The 19,152-nt window shown below is 34.4% G+C and overlaps 1 protein-coding gene across 1 annotated transcript; it reads left to right on the plus strand.

Moving 5' to 3' along the window:
* The first annotated feature begins 732 nt into the window (after positions 1 to 732).
* On the plus strand, positions 733 to 17,946 carry LOC129313180 (protein SEMI-ROLLED LEAF 2-like). Its single transcript, XM_054956147.1, is given in 20 exon segments — positions 733 to 795; positions 5,306 to 5,446; positions 6,770 to 6,847; positions 7,429 to 7,547; positions 8,511 to 8,593; positions 8,994 to 9,055; positions 9,219 to 9,401; positions 9,472 to 9,638; positions 9,731 to 9,927; positions 10,024 to 10,190; positions 10,192 to 10,317; positions 10,971 to 11,267; positions 11,530 to 11,679; positions 12,982 to 13,054; positions 13,374 to 13,501; positions 13,688 to 13,840; positions 15,279 to 15,409; positions 16,206 to 16,334; positions 16,467 to 16,673; positions 17,391 to 17,946. Coding segments are annotated over 18 exon segments (2,325 nt in total). The 3' UTR covers positions 16,213 to 16,334; positions 16,467 to 16,673; positions 17,391 to 17,946.
* The last annotated feature ends 1,206 nt before the right edge of the window (positions 17,947 to 19,152 follow it).

Here is a 19,152-nt window from a genome sequence, read left to right on the forward strand (position 1 = left end):
AAATTCATTCAGATTTTAATAATAACTAATTTTAAATTAACAACAATTCAATTAGGATTTAACAAGTTAGAAAAGCAATAGTACATTAGACCCATGCTTTTAATCATCAACTACAAATATTGATTTGGGTTTTAACAACACTTCATTTGAAATTAATAACAGTCTATTTGAGCTTTAATAAGCTAAAAAATGGGTAAGATAGGCTTAATTATATGTATCAGTCTCTCATCAATAAGTGTACAATTAGACTTTTACAACAATTCATTAGAAATTAATAATAATTTATTTTGGTTTTAACAAGTTAGAAAAATTGATGGGAAGGGTTTAATTGTAAGTGTTAGTCATTTATTAACAGATATCTATTCAAGTTTTAGTAACAACCTATTCATAAGTAACAACAATACATTCGGTCTTTTAACAAGTAAAATGCGTGAAATTTTAAAACTCCCAATTTATAATCGTTCATATCAGATTAACAAATAACATATGTAAAATAATAAGTTTAGTTTAAAAATCAACAACACACTTTTATATTATGATATGGAAGTGGTTTGAAACTTGATTTACTGCTTTTTTTTTTACTACAAATAATTAAAGGGCTTGGTGGCCTCGTAGGTATTAAGCTTTTTAGGTGGCTAAGGGTCATGGGATCAAACTTTCCCTTAGCCACCTAAACAATTATTTCTTAAATAAATATGTTGCTGGCATCGAAGCTCTGGTGATTGACCGTCAATGACCCCACCTGCAGCAGGAGTTTCAATGACCTTGCCGGCAGTCGGTGCTAGCAATAATGGGGTTTCTTTTTATTTTTCCTTTGTTTTTTAACTCAAGAGACAATTATGTTATTTTGCTTATAAAATTAATATGAAAGAAAGATCACAAGACTACAAAAAAAAATCCAAATCATTTAATCCTTGTGTAATATAAATTTCACACAGAGGTCATTGAATATTATTTTCTCTTATAATTATACAAGCAATCTGAGACCCTTAAAGGTGGTTTCATCAACGCCCCCACAAAATCCAAATCAAAACTATACTTGGCCATGCAATAAGCCACCATGTTCTTTTTCTTTTTACTCCAACTTAAGTTGGGTCCGAGTCCTCTCCTAATCTTCGTTCTCCCTTTCTTCTCTTTGTCTCATCTCCACCATTAAATTATAAAGTGAATGTTTCAGATTTACTTATTTTTCCCAACAAATTTAATTTTTATAAAATAATTATCATATGAAAATAAATACATTTAAACCGTTAAAATTTGATCTGCACATTTTTGTATATTGTTATTAAATTAAAAATTTCTATAAATTAAAATTATTTATTTATTTATTTTATTGGAGTTTTGCATTGTGTAGGTTAAGTTTTAACAATTTGAAATTATTTATTTGGTTTAACTAGTTTAGGAAGTGAAATAAACTTATTCTGTGATCTTGAGTTCAGGTTTCCAAATATATAGTCATGTTAAATAAACATAGTAAATGCATTCTTGAAATATCCGTGACACTGTTATTTAACAGTTTCACATTTAAATTAATATGAATATTCTTTATGAATTTAAGGATGGAGATGGAATGAGGAAGAAGAAGAAGATGATGATGATGATGATGAAGAAGTTTGCGGAGGGACGCACAGGGGAGCATCACAGAGAAGATCGGCTTCCACTTTAGTTAAAGGCTAATCCAAACTTTTTTTGTTTGTGGGAAATTTTACTCATGTTGTTTTAATGTTTTTTTGATATTTAAACTAAAACATCATGTCTTGCATATTTTAAATTTTGAACATATAATTATTGCTGTTAATTATAAAATAGTGACAAGTGTATTAAAGTTTTTGTGCAAATATATGCTTAAATTTGGAAGAATATGATAGAGTTAATTGGTAAAAAAAAAAAAAAAAAACAAAAGTGATTTACCAACTGAACCAGCTGGGTGGCGAGTTGAGGATTAGAGCAGTAACCGCCACGGTCAGATTCTCTCAACAGTTGTCACTTCGAGATCAAGCTACAAAATTGGAAATCACACCCACATGCACACACACGCTTTTTTGTTGGCCAAATGTATGTATCAGAAATTGGCCTTTTTACCAATATACAGCAAAGAATAAAAAAATAAAAAATCAAAATGCTGCACTGTGTCAAATTTTTATCCAAATATACCGAAAATCATTCTGACCGAAAATGAGTTTATGGTTATGAAAAGATCATTCAAGTCAAAAATAATTTTGTGGTTAGAAATTAATTTTTATTCGATAAAAGGTGAAATCACTCACCTAATGAACAATTTCAATTTTTATTATTGACATTATATTTTTTTACTGTTAATTGTGAGAATTTTTACTTTCCTTTCTTGCTTTGTTGTTTTTTTTCACACAATTCATTTAAGCATGAGATAGATAATTATTTACTATCGTTAATGCTCCTCCAGTACTTGAAGAATTTGATGAAACATCTGAGTACATGCAATGATATTAAAGATGTACTTAACAATAAGTCCAATGTATTAGTGGTAATACTAAGTATGCGGTAAGTTTTTCATTTTCTTCTACTAATACCATTGAATAAAAGTGGGTGAGTTGAAAATGAATAATGAGGATGATAAGTAATGAGGCTCGAATTGAGAAAAGTGAAAGGAGACGATGATAAAGATAGGCTATCATATAATGAGATTGATTAAAATTTTAAAGCTATTGTTTTCCTACATTTTTATTTTTAATTGGTGTTTGGGTAGACAAATAGCTACCACATCTCTTGCTTAGTTTATCTAGAGGAATTTGTAAATGAGACAACTCAACTTTTGATAGAGCGGGCTGAAGGTCCTTGTTAAATTGTTATTCTCTCATTGCAAGTAAGATGTTGCATTAGTTTTTAGCAATCCTATCTCATTAATCAATGCAATGAGAGCATTTTGAATAAGAATTAATTGTTAGCCATTATAACTCCTCAATTATGTCAGGCTAAAATAAACAACAAGACATTAGATTATAACAATTTTTTATAAAGAAAAAAGATGGTACTAGTAGAAGAAGGTGAAAACTTACTGCATATCCAGTATCATTATTAATACGTTTGATTCATTATTGGGCATGTCTTCAATGACATTACATGTACTCAAATATTCTATCAAACTCTTCATATGTTGGATCCATTGCACAAATTGTATTTTATTCCCTTCATTTTCTTTTTAGTTCAAACTAGCACCACTTCCCCTGTGTAACACACGGGAAGCATTTGCTAAAATATAATCAATTAAAAGTAATTAATAAAGTAAATAACATCAAAAAATGATACGAGTTAGGCATCAAATTCTATAATGATGATTGCTACAGACTAAATGACAACAACGCATTGCAATCAATGATATATTTAAAAGGGCTAACAATAAAAGAAGTTAACTTACTTATAGATAATTTATTACAAAAATACCGAGTTTATAAAATAAACTTACCACAATCAACGAATGCATGACAACGGTGCATAAAATTACATTGAAATGTCATCACCACTTGTTATATGTACATTGTGAAAAACTTCTCTACAAACAACATTGGTAGTTTTTAAGGCATGATTTCCCTTGCCATCTAATAACATCTTCAAACCATCCATATTTCTTACCCTAAATAGAGCAACATATAATTGTCTATGAGTAAAAACAGGCTTCAGAATATATACTCCAACATGATGCAAATATTAATCTTAACTTTTATTAATTGTCATAGCAAATGAGAAAGTGATTGGAAACTCTTCTTTTCATACGAAAAGGAAAAGGTTGATCCATATCCTGTTGTTAGACATTGATCCATTCATTACTGAAGCCTAAAGTTCGAACCCCGTCTACATTGTCCGATAGTGCTGCTATTTTTTCCACGTTTAATTTCTTGGAATTTTGATACAACTGGTAATTGACTGAATTTCTGTTGGATTATTAGTTATTTTTTTTCTAGTTTTTTCTTTTGATATCGTGGCTTTTTCTCTAGTCCTGATCTATGTTTGAGATGCTTAATTTTGCGAGGAAATAGTATTTCTGTTATTTAAACAGGGGCAAGTTCTCTTATTGCTTGGGATTTTTTTTGTTTTGTTTTTGTGTGGTTGCAATTTAATATAATGTTAATCTCTTTTTTGTTTCTAGAACCTTGAATCTCCAATCATTTTTCTTGGAATTCTTTAACCCTCACTTTATGATAACATTGAAGAGATATCTTAGGGGTGGATTCAGCTCCGAGCAAGGTATGTAAAACCAGACTGGTTATTGAATCGGTCCTGGCATTGGGTTGCAGGTTAGTGGTTCAATTAGGGTTGAACTGGGGGTTGAACCGGTTGCAAACAGGTTATGATTAAAATAATACAATTTAAATAAAAAGACATTAATTATAAAAACATTCAATCAAATCCAACCACTGAAAAGTCTAGCAGTAATAAAATACAACATTTTAAATATCTATCATTACAATTACAACTCTTCAATTTCAAAATTCAAGAGAAGAGATGGAGAAAGAGCTGGAGAAGAGATGGAGATTGAGCTGAAAAAGAGACGGAGAGTTAGAGACTAAGCTGGAGAAGAAAAGGAGATAGCAGAGACAGAGATAGAGCCGGAGAAGAGACGGAGATAGAGCTGGAGCCTGGAGAAAAGACGGAGACTGAGCTAGAGAAGAGACGCTGATTATGTTAGGGCAAGAGAGGAGAGACACAGATGAAAGGCCAAACTAAATGCTGTCTGATAATCTGGATTAGACTTAGTGTGCTCTACCTCTAATTTTTCATTTTTTAACTTTAGTTTCACTTTTTTTTTATTATCTTATTTCTGAACTCAGCACTTTGAAAAATTAAAAATGAAAAAAAATCTCCAAAAGGACGTCGTTTTAGAGGTTTTGTCCGAAAAAGTAATAACTTGGTTAACCCAGTCAACCCACCGGGTTATACTGGGTTGAACCTGGGTTGACCGAGTTACACTGGTTCATTTCTTCACTGGTTTAGGAGTAAATCCAGACCAAACAAGGGACCGAGTCACCGGTTTTTGGGTTGACCCGACCGATCCGGTCCGGGTTTCAATACCATGGCTCCGAGTAATATGATTTCTGAAAGGACAATTTTGATTGAAATTACTGCAATAAAAGTAATGGAAACTATGGGGGTGGGGGTGCTTTTTAGTGTGGGTTTTGTTTTCAGTTTACATTTGGCAAAAGTACATTTAGGGGATTCAACTATTTATTGGATTTGGCAGATGTAGTTTGAATGTGCTTTTGGTAGTTACCCATGCAGGTCCTTAACCCAATTCTTATTGAATTTGCAGGTAGTTCTTGTAATTTTGTAGATAAGGGGGGTCATGTCGAGGCGAGTTGTGCCTGGCCATGGCAACCTCTGTTTCTGTTGTCCTTCTCTACGGACAAGATCAAGACAACCAATCAAACATTACAAGAAATTTCATAATCTGTGCATGTTATTGTTAAACAACAACAACAACAAAAATAACAGCAGCAGCAACAGCAGCAACAGCAGCAGCAACAACAACAACACCAGCAACAATAACAACAACAGCAACAACAGCAACAACAACATTAACAACAACAACAGCAACAACAACAGCAACAGCAACAACAACAGCAACACCAGCAACAGCAACAGCAACGGCAACAGCAACAACAGCAACAACAACACCAACAACAACAACAACAAAACCAACAACAACAACAACACCAGCAACAGCAACAACACCAGCAACAGCAACAACACCAACAACAGCAACAACACCAGCAGCAGCAACAACAACAACAACAGCAACAGCAACAACAACAGCAACAGCAATAACAGCAACAACAACAGCAGCAGCAGCAACAGCAACAACACCAGCAACAACAACAGCAACAGCAACAGCAACAACAACAACAGCAGAAACAGCAACAACAGCAACAGCAACAACAACAACGGCAACAAAATAGCAATAACAACAGCAACAGCAATAACAACAATAGCAACAGCAACAACTGCAACAGCAACAACAGCAACAACAACAGCAAACAACAGCAGCGCAACAACAATAACACCAGCGACAACAACAACACCAGCGACAACAACAGCAGCAGTAGCAGCAACAAAAACAACAGCAACAACAACAACAACAACAGCAACAACAACAACACTAGCAAATGCAACAGCAACAACAGCAACAACAACAACAGCAGCAACAACAACAGCAACAACAACATCAACAACAGCAACAACGGCAACAACAAGAACAGCAACAACAGCAACGGCAACAACAACAACAGCAACAACAACAACAGCAACAACAACAACATTAACAACAACAACAACAACAAGAAATTTGATACAAAAAAAGTTATTTCAATTCATTGTAGCATCCATTTTTATGCATTTCAATCATATACTAGTTTGTTCAGGTGGAAGCTATGTATGCATGAGATGGTTTTTGAAATTGTGGGAGGCTAGAGCAATTTTAATTATTAACAAAAAATGCTTCTTAAGAATCTTACTATCGTCAAGTTCAGTGTGATACTTAATTCTAGAAATTTGCACTTAATTTACCACCCTATTTGCATATATTTTATTCTTTTGCCTGACTTTCTTTGTAAACCCATGCTAAGGTTTGCTACTGCTGTTGTAAGTGGCAAGTGCAACATTATTTTTGAATAATATGATCTCCTATGTTGTAAAATAGTTAGAATGTTGACTTATAATGCTGGGAGTACCTTCCAGTTCTTTGCCTCTTCAAAAAAAAAAAAAAGATCTTATATCTGCCATATTTTACTGTGTTTGGCAGGACGCTGAACCTAATGATAGGAAAATTGGGAAGCTATGTGAATATGCTGCCGAGAACCTGTTGAGAATCCCCAAGGTTACAATTTTTTAGAAGCAATCTTTGTGTTGATCTAGTTTGGCTACATGCATTTAACGGTTAACTTTCTGCATGTTCATATGGATAACAAGGACAAAAACTTAAGAACTGAATAAGTGCTTTTTCTTGTGGCTTCTGTTAAACCTCTGTTGATGCATCTTCACATCAGTTGTCAATCAATGATTGATATGAATTGATTAATGCAACAATCTATTCGTTATCTAAATTTCCTCTATGATTAATAATTGGATTTTTTAAGCTAAATTTGTTGCTTTCTTTGTCCTTTTTGATCTATTTGATCCTACTAACTAGGATGACTCATCAGATGTTGGAGAAGATTTAGATTATCATACTTAAGCAACTATAACAAATGATTAAGATCCTAAAATGGTGAATGAAACGGGTTCTTCTGTTTCTTGTCCATTCTGTAATATTTATTTCCTTAAACCATTCTTCTAAACTATTACAGAGCTTATTTCACGTCCAACGTTGTTGATTATAAAACACTGGTTTTTTTATATACTTCTGGAAGACATCTTAATTGATTTTTGTGGAGTTTTTCTTCTGCTTTATCTTTGCAGATTTTGGATAATCTGGAGCAAAGATGTTACAAGAATTTGCGAAATAAAAACTTTGGTTCAGTCAAAGTTGTCTGGTGCATCTACAGGAAAATGTTATCATCATGTAAGGGCACATGTAAGTTTGGTGGCTCATTACTTAACTCTATACTCCTCGGATTGTAACAATCTTTGACCAACCTGATTAAAATGACATATAATTTAGGGAGGATGGTAGTGAGGGTCCCTAGAAGAGAAAAAGAGCAGTGAGGGCCCAATACATTTGAAAGTTAATCTTTGCACAACTAAAGGTTCATCAATTGTGCATAGATGAACCTTCAAATGTGCAGGGCCTTCACTGCTTTTTTTTTCCTCCTTTGTGTGCCTTCATTGCCATTCTCCCTACAATTTATCTAGATATGACTTGGATGCATCTTATTAAGTTTTAAAATCCAATCGATGGACATCTTGCTGGAAAGTGACTGAGAGGTTGGACATGCTGATGGTTGATCCGATTTTAAAATATCTAAACGTGATTGTAAAATCTAGGGGTATGGTTAATTTATATAAGTCCATGAGTTTGATCTATACTTTCGTTTCCAACGAGTAGTATAAAACTAATAGTGCAATTGCTAGTAGAAAATTATCTAATACTTAAAATTTACATAAAGTTATGTCTCAAACATTTGCAACCACTCCTTCAACACTATGCTCCTGATTGTTAATCCAATGAGAAACATTTTTGGTCTTTAAACTTCGCTATCTATATCACATTGCTGAATATACGAAGTGATGTTTTCTAGGAACCCCTGTCATTATCTATAATCATGTGTGTAGTGAGCTGAACGTCCTGAAAGTTATGTTAGATTCATATTGATGAGCACAAAAGGAATATTTTGTAGATTACTTTACAATAAATTTCATTCTAATTAATACAACTCTGTTAATTAGTAATATCGGACAGTGCAATTTTTTTCTCTATTTTTTCACTTGCAACTCAAGCATCATATTCAAGTCTTTGTTTATTTCCTTTCAATGTTTCAATTGCTACATACTGTCACGTCAAATATGTGATGACATACACATTATATTTCTTCATCTTGCAGGCCACTTTTCGCCAATGATTTGTTAGTTATCATTCAGACTCTCTTAGAACAAACTCGAACAGATGGAATGAGAATCATAGGTTGCAATACCTCTTCCTCCATTCAATTTGATAAACCTTATAGATAACATCATTTTAGGGGTAGCTCTTGTGCATGTTGTATGAAGCTTGATCACCCATTCCGAGAAGTTTATTGATTCAAATTCTTGGTCTCTAATAGGAATTTGTTGAGGTTGGTTGAAGTGGATAATTTAAAGTCAGTAAATCAGGGTGGGGGTTGTAACATATTTGTTCCATTAAACTGCATCCTAGTCCTAGATGCTTTCTGTATATTGCATTTTGTGGTCATGTATGCATTTTTTACGAGTTCTATTTTTTTGTCCATCAATTGGTACTGATCTTTTGAATTAAAAGTAGATGGATAGTACATATATGTTCAACTTAGAGGGTCTCATCCCTAAATTATGTCAACTGGCTCAAAAAGTGGGAGAATATGAGCAACCTATCTGCCTACGCTCAGCTGCATTGCAAGCTCTGTCCTGCATGGTATTTCTTCCATCACTAGTTTAGAAGCTGAATGAATGGATGAATTTATTTACTTTGTCATTTACTTTCCTGGTATCCTTTTTTTGGTTGTGGTTTACAAGGCAACTTGTACCTTCTCTTGCAGATGTCTTTTGTTCTTTTCCCCTTTTTTTCCTGTGACTAGGTGCAATTCATGGGTGAACACTCACATCATTCAATGGATTTTGACAAAATGAGTATTGTTTTCATACTTTCACCTTTTCAACCGTTGACCATCTATACAAACGTTGACATAAAGCGATGCACAGAATTTGGCATCTTCTCACAGAAGTTTGGGTCTTCTGATTCGCTAGAACTTTTAGCCACTGTCAAAGACCTTTGTCATCGTTCTAATTGTCTATTTTGTCTGTTGATTGGCTGGGTGTGCTCTGAAATAGATTATTTCCGTGACTTTTGAGAATGTCTTGAATTTTCCAATTGAACACAACCATGCCAAGGAAGAGAAGTGGCATTCACAGTCTCTGGACCAGCAGATTCTGGGACATCAAAACGAAGACCGTCTTCCTTCTTTACCACATACCAGTAGGACGGATCATTCAATGTTGTAAGCCTACTTTTACACTTCTTCCCTTCACTTATTCTGAAAAGTCATCATTCATCATCCAACAAACAGCCTTTATGCTGTCACTTTTACAGGGATACTGCTAAGGATCCTACTTATTGGTCAAAGGTTTACTTGTTTAACATGGCCAAATTGGCAACGGAAGCTACAACAGTGTGGCATGTTCTTGAACCTCTTTTTTATAATTTTGATGCCGAAAATTACTGGTCTCCAGAAAAAGGAGTTGCTTTTTATGTTTTATTGCATTTAAAATCCCTTTTAGCAGAGTCAGGTAACCTTGAGCATTCAGCGCCCTAACTTTCCTTAAACAAATTTAATTCTAACTTATTCCCACTTCTGCAAATAATTATCACTTTTTAAACTCCAGGAGATAATTCCCATCTTCTGTTTTCCTCTTTGATCAAGCACTTGGATCATAAGAATGTTGCCAAGCAACCTATTCTGCAGATTGATGTAGTTAATGTCACCACACAACTTGCGCAAAATGTGAAGCCGCCAGCTTCAATTGCAATTATCGGCACAATATCTTACCTCCGTAAAACATTTAAGGAAGTGCCAGCAAAGTTTAATTCAATCATCTAACACTGAAAATGATGCATGTAAGCGGAAAGCTAATCTGCAGCACGCCTTACAAATGTGCATATTACAACTCTCAAGTAAGGTAATTATCAGTTACTATGTGTTTTTTGGTTAATAATTATTAGAAAGAAGAGAGGTGTCATAAAAAAAAAAGAGAGGATTATGAGATATCCTCACTTGATAGGTGAACCAAAAAAAAAAAAACTTGCTCATGGATCCAGTAATGCCAGAACTAAAGAGAACTATCCTGTACTTCAACAGATCAATCTTTTCATAATGCATTGATTGGATCCACATCTAATCAGAAACCTGTCCTTACTATTGACTATAAAAAAGGAAACCATTGAATCTTCCTTCTCATGGGAACAAAGTTTCTGGCTATAGAATGTTGAGTCATTCTTGTCATACTGTCTTTTGTCTAACATTTTGTGAATAACAAGTGATAAAGGACCCCTTCTTGATTTGATTGCTGTAGTGCTAGAGAATATATCAACTAGTTCCATTATAGCAAAAACAACAATGTCAGCTGTTCATCAAACAGCGAGGTTGATAAGTTCCATCCCTAATTTATCGTATCCGGTATCACAAAAAGGTCAGTTCTGTTCCTTAGAGTCAAAAAGGTCTTCTCTACATTCTCATCTTTTGCAGAACTGTTTAAACTTTTTGGTGATATTGTACTTCTCCAGGCTTGTTGTTGATAGTGGGATAAGGTTTGTTGTTGTTGTACTTTTCCAGGCTTTCCCTGATGCTTTATTTCATCAATTGCTCCAGTCAATGACCCATCCAGACCATGAAAGAAGAGTCGGGGCACATGGTATCTTCTCTGTAGTGCTTATGCTATCCCTCTTTTCTACCCAACTAAACCAGAAAAGAATGATGCCGCAGAATGTAAAGTACGAAAGCTTCTCCATTGAGGATGCAAGCCTCATTGGAGGAGAACCTGAAACAAAGGCAATGGAAGGGGACAATAGGAAACATGCAGTGGATCTGTATCCTGGTCGCAGCTTTACTTCTGCTCTCACTGATGGAAAAGTAAGAAGTTTTTTTTTAATCATCAGTTGAACTAGCATATTTAATTTTTTTTTTTTTTTTAGTGATTTTTTCTGTGGGGTAGGGGGGGATGTTGGGCTGCTGGGTGTATTCGTCCTGCTAAAATTTATGTTTTTCATGATTTGATTTCAATTATGTCAGACATGTGGTTCAGTTAGTTTTGTAGTTTCTTTTTTCTGGGTCCTTAGAAATTCATTATAGTTCTGATTAAAAAAAAAAAAAAATTCTGTACCCAAAATTTCAGGAGCTCAGTTCTATTCGGTTGAGCAGTCACCGAGTGAGTCTCCTCCTTTCTTCAATCTGGATTCAAGCAATATCCATGGAAAATGGCTCTGCAAACTTTGAGGCTATGGCCCACACTTATAGCACTGCTCTATTGTTTACTTGTTCTAAGGTGAGATTGGTTTATACAAAATGCAATGATTAATTTTGGAAATGCATTATGACTCGCTCATTTTCTTCAACTATTTATGATAGTTTACTTTGAATTTCTGGTTTGGAAATTGCTGGAGTTGCATCATATATATGATTGTTCTAGCAATCTAATATTTCAGCCAAAACATACGAGGAAACAAGTGAGAGAGAAAAGGGAGATGAAAGTGGACTGCTAGTTGATCGGGAATAATGAAGATCTACACACAGAAAAGACAGAAAAACGAGTAAAACAATGACCATTTACAAGAGAAACAGATCAACAATTGTACCAATCTCCCCTATTGTATGCCCACAAATCAGCTCCAAATAAAAAAATGACTATTTACAAATAAAGGCATTAAAAGGATAATCACAAAGATTTTGCTGTAGTTTCTTATGCCTCTTCCCTCTTCATGTTCTCTTCCTTGCTTCTGGTCATATCATTCTTTAAGATTGGGAAGGAACATAACATCAAGAGTTTGCTTGAATTGAATAGTCCTCCTATGAAAATGACTATTGTTGTGGATTCTGGCGACCACGTTACTGGTTGAAGTTCTTCATGCTTCCACCAATCTTCAACAATTGTCTCCTACTTCAAACTTGCCATCTCCATTGCAGCTTTTTTGATCTTATTTTCAGTGACAGTGCCAGGTGGCTGAAAAACTGGCTCTGATACTATTGGTATGGTAAAACGTAGAAAGAATTTTATTCAATTCCAACAGACTTTCTTTGCCTATTTATACTAGTATGAGTGTGTAGAATACTTACAAACTAACTAATCCCTTAACAAACTCTTATTTCCCTAATCACCACATAATATTTTCTTTGTTCTCTTATACAGTCTTTAGAGGGATTAGCAGAGGTTTCTATCTGATAACTATTTCTAATTCACATATGCAGGGATACCCATAGCAACCTCGCTTCATTCTTATAAAAGTGGCTTTAGGTAGAAATACATTTGATCAGTATAGAATTTCTGTCCTCTCTCGTTCTTGTACCTTTTGAGGGACCACTTCTAAAAGATAATGTCTGCCTATTATTGGAATTGGACGGAAAATTTTACCAAATTGTTTCCCTCGCATATAAATAGTTTGACGCTTCTATAAGCTGCTACTTTTGGTTTATCAATTTAGTCTGCAATTGGCACTCGCATTAAGAGGCAAGCATGTTGATTTTCAACCTTTTACTGAAGCTTTCAACTTTTCATAACAGCTCCTAAAGTCAAAAAAATCTGAAATAATCATTTTCCCAAGATTTTTTTTATTACTGTTGCTTCTTGTAGACATCCAATTATATGGCTTTAGTAAGATATTTCCAACTGGCGTTTTCCATCAGAAGCTTCTCTTTGGATCAAGGTAAGTTGGAGATATATATGAACAACCTTTATGATACATTTTATTATTTAAAATATGAATTTCATCCTATTAATTATAGTGATTCCAATTCAAAGGGTCATACCTTTCTACTAGTCCTTTCTAGGTTTGCAGCCTTTTGTAAAACTTTGATGGTAGTTTAAATCAATCAAGTACAAGTTCTCCTACTTGATTTACATAATTCCATGCTTCATCATACATTATCATTGTCTGTCTATGCTTAAAGTTAGATGCTTTAGTACAAGCAACGCTTATTATCGAAATATTTTTTCTGGTGTGTTTGTCTGTACGCTTGTTTAAGGAAGTTTACAACCATCTCAGATGGGGTCTTTGTTTACCTTGGGAACAAACATGCTGATTATTTCTGCCAGGGCAGGCCATTTTCCTGATCTAGTTCCAGTGGTTAAAGCATCTATGACAGAGACTACTGTTAGTTTCTTCACCCACCTAACCTCTTCAGCTTTCTTTTGAACTTGTATCTTTGTTTTCTTCTGTTATTATTATTATTATTATTATTATTATTATTTTGCGGGGTGGGCTATAACTTGTCAATCTATTAAACTCCTAAATCAATAGCAAGATCCCTTGCTTGAGTCGGTTGATATCTGGCTGCAGGCTGTTTGTTTAGAGTCAGAGAAGATAGCTTATGGATCTCTGGAAGATCAAGTTGCTGCTACGGAATCACTTTCTGCAGCAGAATTAGATGACAAGAAGTTGAAAGACATTGTGACATCAAACTTAATGACTAAATTTGCTAATTTGTCAGAGGTGATATGAAAATCTCTATTTTTTCTTAGCTTCCCAAATGGGACTTGCATGTGTCAGATGGGAATACCATAAGGCAGACGTTGTTTTGGCTTTTCATTGGATAGGGGTTGAGCATGCGAACCAGTCATGATCTCATTGAAATCAGCCCAATGGGGAATTTAGTATTCAACTGAGTTTAAAATGGTTGAGTTGTTGAGTTTCCTCTTTGAGAAGTGGATATGTTATGCTATTTTGGTTTGAGGATTAACTTCTGTGTGAGGAACTGTCTCATCAAAGAAAGAGCTGCTTAGATAAGCCACCAGTTTTTTAACAGGGGAGTAGGTACACCAGGGCAAAGAGAAACTCTTTCACATACTGTTTACTTGGGTCATCAGAGGATACTCTGATGGTTTGATATGCTTTGACCGAAAAATAAATATAATTTGAGCCTAAATAATTGCTTAAATAGGTTTAAGATATATTCCTATAGAACTGTGGCTTTCTTATTCTATATTTTGTAGCCGTTAAATAAAGAGATAGTTCAAATGATAAAGAGCGTATGAAGGATTTTACATGCAAAAGTAGGAGGGTAATAATATAATCCAGAGGGAAAAAGTAGTATGATTGAAACAAGGGGCCAATGATAATCTGATAGTGCTGAAGAATGAGAACAGGTTTATATATCATTTCCTAGGGCCTATAACATACTTTATGAAGGGATATGGTGTAGGAACTAAAGAATTATCTCCCAGTGGATAACAGAATTACCCAAAGGTTGCCGGCCATAGGGGGAAAAAGTGACGTAGGAATAGGGATTAGGTGCAGCTAGGATTATGTTCAACCTTTTGGAACTTTTTGGGTCTTTAAATCTTTCCTTTTGTGCAGAGGGAGGGTGTGGGGTATTTTGAAAATTGTGAGTGGTGAGGAGAGCTTTGGCCTCTTGAATGCTAGATTGGAGTGGATGAAGTTCATCTTGCTTCATCATTTGTTCGTGTGTAGCTTAGGTTTGTGTTGTACTAGGTGTATTTTCATTGTATTTTGTGTTGTTTAATGTACTCTGTAATTTCAGTTTCTTTTTTGGCTTGTAATACAGCTCCATTATTCTGTTTAGTCCCATTTGCTCTGTATTTTTGCTTGTTCTAAGTTTATTAGGGTAGAGGGTTCCATCATAATCTAGTTTACTTCGTTTATATAGACGAAAGTAACATGTTAATTGACACTTGCTGACTTGCTCCACCAGTAAACTTTTGATTTAGCCTGAGAGGTGTAGAAGTTTATGAAACAATGAATCAAATGTCTGATCAAATATTAAGCAATGGAATCTGAGCAGTTAAATATTTGTTTTTGTTTCCAGTTTCTGACACATGATTTTTTTTAACATTAGTTCCTGTGGTACATGCGCACATTTGTTCTATAAATTCTATCTTAAACCATTTAAGAGAATATAAGTTGCTGGCAGGATGAGTTATTTAGCTTAAAGAAGAGGGTTTTTTACCTGATGATGCATAGCCAGTGGGAGCTCCTCTGTTTATGGAGACACCAGGGCCATACTTTCCTGTTGCTGAGATTGAGTTTCAAGATTTCAATGTGGTAATATCCTGAAAATTTCATCTTTGTTATTACCTCTGTTAAAAAATATACAACATTTTTAGCATTTTAATGTGTAATTAATATGCTTTTTCAAAAATGCTCATAATAAATAAATCACCTTATATTTATTTGGAAAAATTAATTATTTGGTCCTTATAGTTTTGACTCATTCGTAACTCAATCCCTGAATTTCGATTCGTTGCAACTCAATTTTTAAAGTTTTGACTTAGTTATAACTCGATTCTTAAACTTTGACTCGCCGCAACTTAGTCCCTGTAATTTTAACCATTTAAAATATTGGTCCTTTTATCTTGAAATAAAACTCTAAAAGTTAAAATTATGATGACATTTAGGGTTTAATTTTAAATTACTAAAACTTTTAATTTGATAAAGATTATAAAGATTTGATCTTTCTAATTTTATTTTTTTAAAATATAGAGGATAATATTTTAAATAGTTAAAATTATAGAGATTGAGTTACATCAAGTTAAAATTCAAGGACTGAGTGACAATTTGGTTAAAACTTTAAAGACTGAGTTACAACAAATCAAAATTCAGGGATTGAATTACAACTAAGTTAAAATTAAAGGGATCAAATGATTAATTTTCCCTATTTATTTTAAAGTGAATCACCTTATTAAATAAGAGTAAATATAGAAAGATGGTGTTAATTTGAAGACAATTAATTACTTTGTTGGGGGTGAGATTTGATTAAAAATGCCTTACATTTTTAAATGGAGGGAGTAAGTGGTTCTTGAGAACTAGTTTGTTTGACAAGTTTGATGATTGGTTCCAGGTTGTGACTCCAGTTGCTTTGACGGATGAAGAGACTGGGCCTGAATCAACTCAAATTCATTCAGATCGTAAAACTTCAGTCTCTAGTAATTATCCTGATGTTAAAAGTGTTAATCAACTCTTGGAATCGGTAAAATGTGATTTTGTTTTATTTGTTTTAAGAATCTTGCTATTTGAAATGTTACTATATTATTTGAATCATACTTGTGCTGGAGAATATTTTTCCATCTTAATGATACAATGAGGATTATTGCATGAATAGGTTTCGGAAACAGCCAAGCCAATTGCAGATTTACCCATTTCCTCAACACCTGTACCTTGTGACCAGATAAAGAACCAATGAGAGGCACTTGGAATGGGCACGAATCAGAAAATGTCAGTTCTTCATAGTCTCAACCACGAAAAAGAAACAAAGGCAGTGATTTTGTCAAGTGAAAATGAAGTAGTATTTCCCCCTTTGCCTACCAAGGTGAGTGGTTATGTCCTTGATGAAAGGTGTAATTTTCAGGAAAAAGGAAAATATATAATATAAAGGACTCAGGATTTCTTCTTTGGTGCTCAATTGGTTTATAACAGTCAACTGACTTTTGGAGTATGGTGCTATTGATGATACCTTGCCTTTGCTAGCCAATAATAGGGGCCTGGGGCAGGGCGAGGAGGTTTCTTTCAAATTGCCTTCTAAGGCTAGGCTTTTTATGATGTTATTCTTTTATTACTTTGCTGTGAAAATAGACCATTTTGAAAGGTTGGATTGTTTCTTCTAAATTGCTTGATGTGCAAACCTGCAATGAGCCTGAAAGTTCCACTGATGCATTGAGTTGAGATTTCAGATAAAGATGAACTGTGCATAGTTGTCATATTCAAACTGTGTGACTGTTCTAGGTAGTTATTCAAGAATCATGATTGTTTATCTGATTGCCACGAATTAAAAAATATATAGGCCTCGCTCAGTACCTGCTCATCTAAATATGATGAGAAAAAAAGTGTGAAGTATAAGGATTGAGCCAATGGTATATAGCTCACTCCTTTTTAGATTCTTCTACTTATGATTTTCAAAACCTCTTAAAATCTTGTGAGATTTAGTGATGCATAAATGATGCATGGAGATGTACATTTAATGTCAGTGATTATCATTTGGTGATTGTACAGCTCATTTGATTCTACTAGCTACTGTTCTGTTTTGCAGGTGCATAATTTTTCCATAGGAGATCTGAAGTTAGTCACCAAGGCCCTTTCCAGAGAAGGAACAAGTTTTCCAGTGTCTATGTGACCACGAAGAGCAAATATTCTGTGAGGCTACCAAATTCGAGCCCCTTTGATAAATTCTTGAGAGCGCTGGATGCCAATGGATCGAGGTTGCCGTCGACACGCACAAACACCCACACGTGTCTATCTACACGTACACGGATATGGCCTTTTTTCCTCTCTCTGATGTCTCTTCTCATTCCCAGTCTGGCTATTTATTCATTCTTTGCACCGATTATAGATGCCTCTTCTACAGACCGTCGCCCGCATTGATGCTCCAAGTGCCTGAAATAGGCGGGAAAGTATTTTATTTTCCTTCTTCGGTGGGAGGTGACATTCTCTTTAACTGCAGCCACATTTTGTTGAACACTTCTGAAAGAATTTTCAGTATATGTTTATTAGTTTATATGCAGGGTCCAGTCCAGTCCAACAATAATAATTTTAAGATTTCGTACTCTAAATATTCTTCAAAAGCTAGAAACTCCTCAAGAGTATCGTTTTTGGAGTAATCTTCCCACGGTTTACTTGGCCCTTTACCCTTTATATATATATATATATATATATATATCAAACGCACGCGTTACAATTAATAAACACAAATCGTATATCTAACTGAAAAATATTATTAGTGGCAACTTTTTAGCTGTTTTTTGGCCAAAAATATTAGCTTTTTAGAATGCTGTAATTTCATCAAGGGGTTGTTGATAACTGGTTGCTGCACAGCTTATCATGTTGATAACAAACTGTTCAAGGTTGCCATCAGGAGTTATTTGCAAACATCATAAACACACTGCTAAGATATTAACGTGATCTGAAGGTAATCATTGATCATATCAACACACTTAATTAGAAATTAATTTATCACAAATTCGAAAATGGTATAGTTAGTTTTATTGAAGGTAATTTACCACATCGGCCTAATTTGAATGGATTTATTTCATTCCACAAGGGAAGGTACAATTGCATGAAATACGGGAGAGATATAGTATAGTAGAATTTTAGAAGGATACTTCTACAAATGCAACAAATTGTTCAAATTTTCAAATGTGTTTTACCAAGTATAAACTGAAAATCAAACACACATTTAAAGTGATAGAAAGTTAGGAATCAACCTCAATTCAAATCTATTATTGATAAATGGCACAACAGCACCAGCTACAATAATAATAATCAATAAATCAATATCAATCTAATCTAGATAGTAACGAGGAAGCACATTTTCAAATTGATGCGAGGGATGCTTGTTCTGTCGTTTCACCATGGAAAATTACACCTCGCACCATCCACGGCCTTGCATTGAGAGCAAAAGGAGAAGAAATGCCTCAAACTGTGATAAGCTTTTAGACTGATCAGTGGGCGGGGTCTTCTCTTTTTTTCTTCCGCACCAAACTTCCAAAATTTTCTTCTCCTTTAAATGATGCGAGGGCTTAATTTTCTCTGGTAAACTCTTTTGTACATATTTTTTTCATAGTACAAGGAGTAAAGTTCCGCCCGCAATACAATTCATCTCCTCCCAACTAAGAAAGTTATTATATGCATAAAGGTTTTATCCGCCCAACTGGCAATGAAAGCTTCTATCGCTCACATTAATTTTGATTTCTTAATTATTGGACTGAGATTTTGGGCTCTCTCCCGACGAGCCCCTTCGAATTGGCAGAATGGGTTCGATGGCCCAATCAGAACAATTAGAGCGAAACTCAGCT

Source organism: Prosopis cineraria, unplaced genomic scaffold, assembly GCF_029017545.1.
Source record: "Prosopis cineraria cultivar Desert tree isolate PC_DT_omini unplaced genomic scaffold, ASM2901754v1 PC6, whole genome shotgun sequence".
Lineage (NCBI taxonomy): Eukaryota > Viridiplantae > Streptophyta > Magnoliopsida > Fabales > Fabaceae > Prosopis > Prosopis cineraria.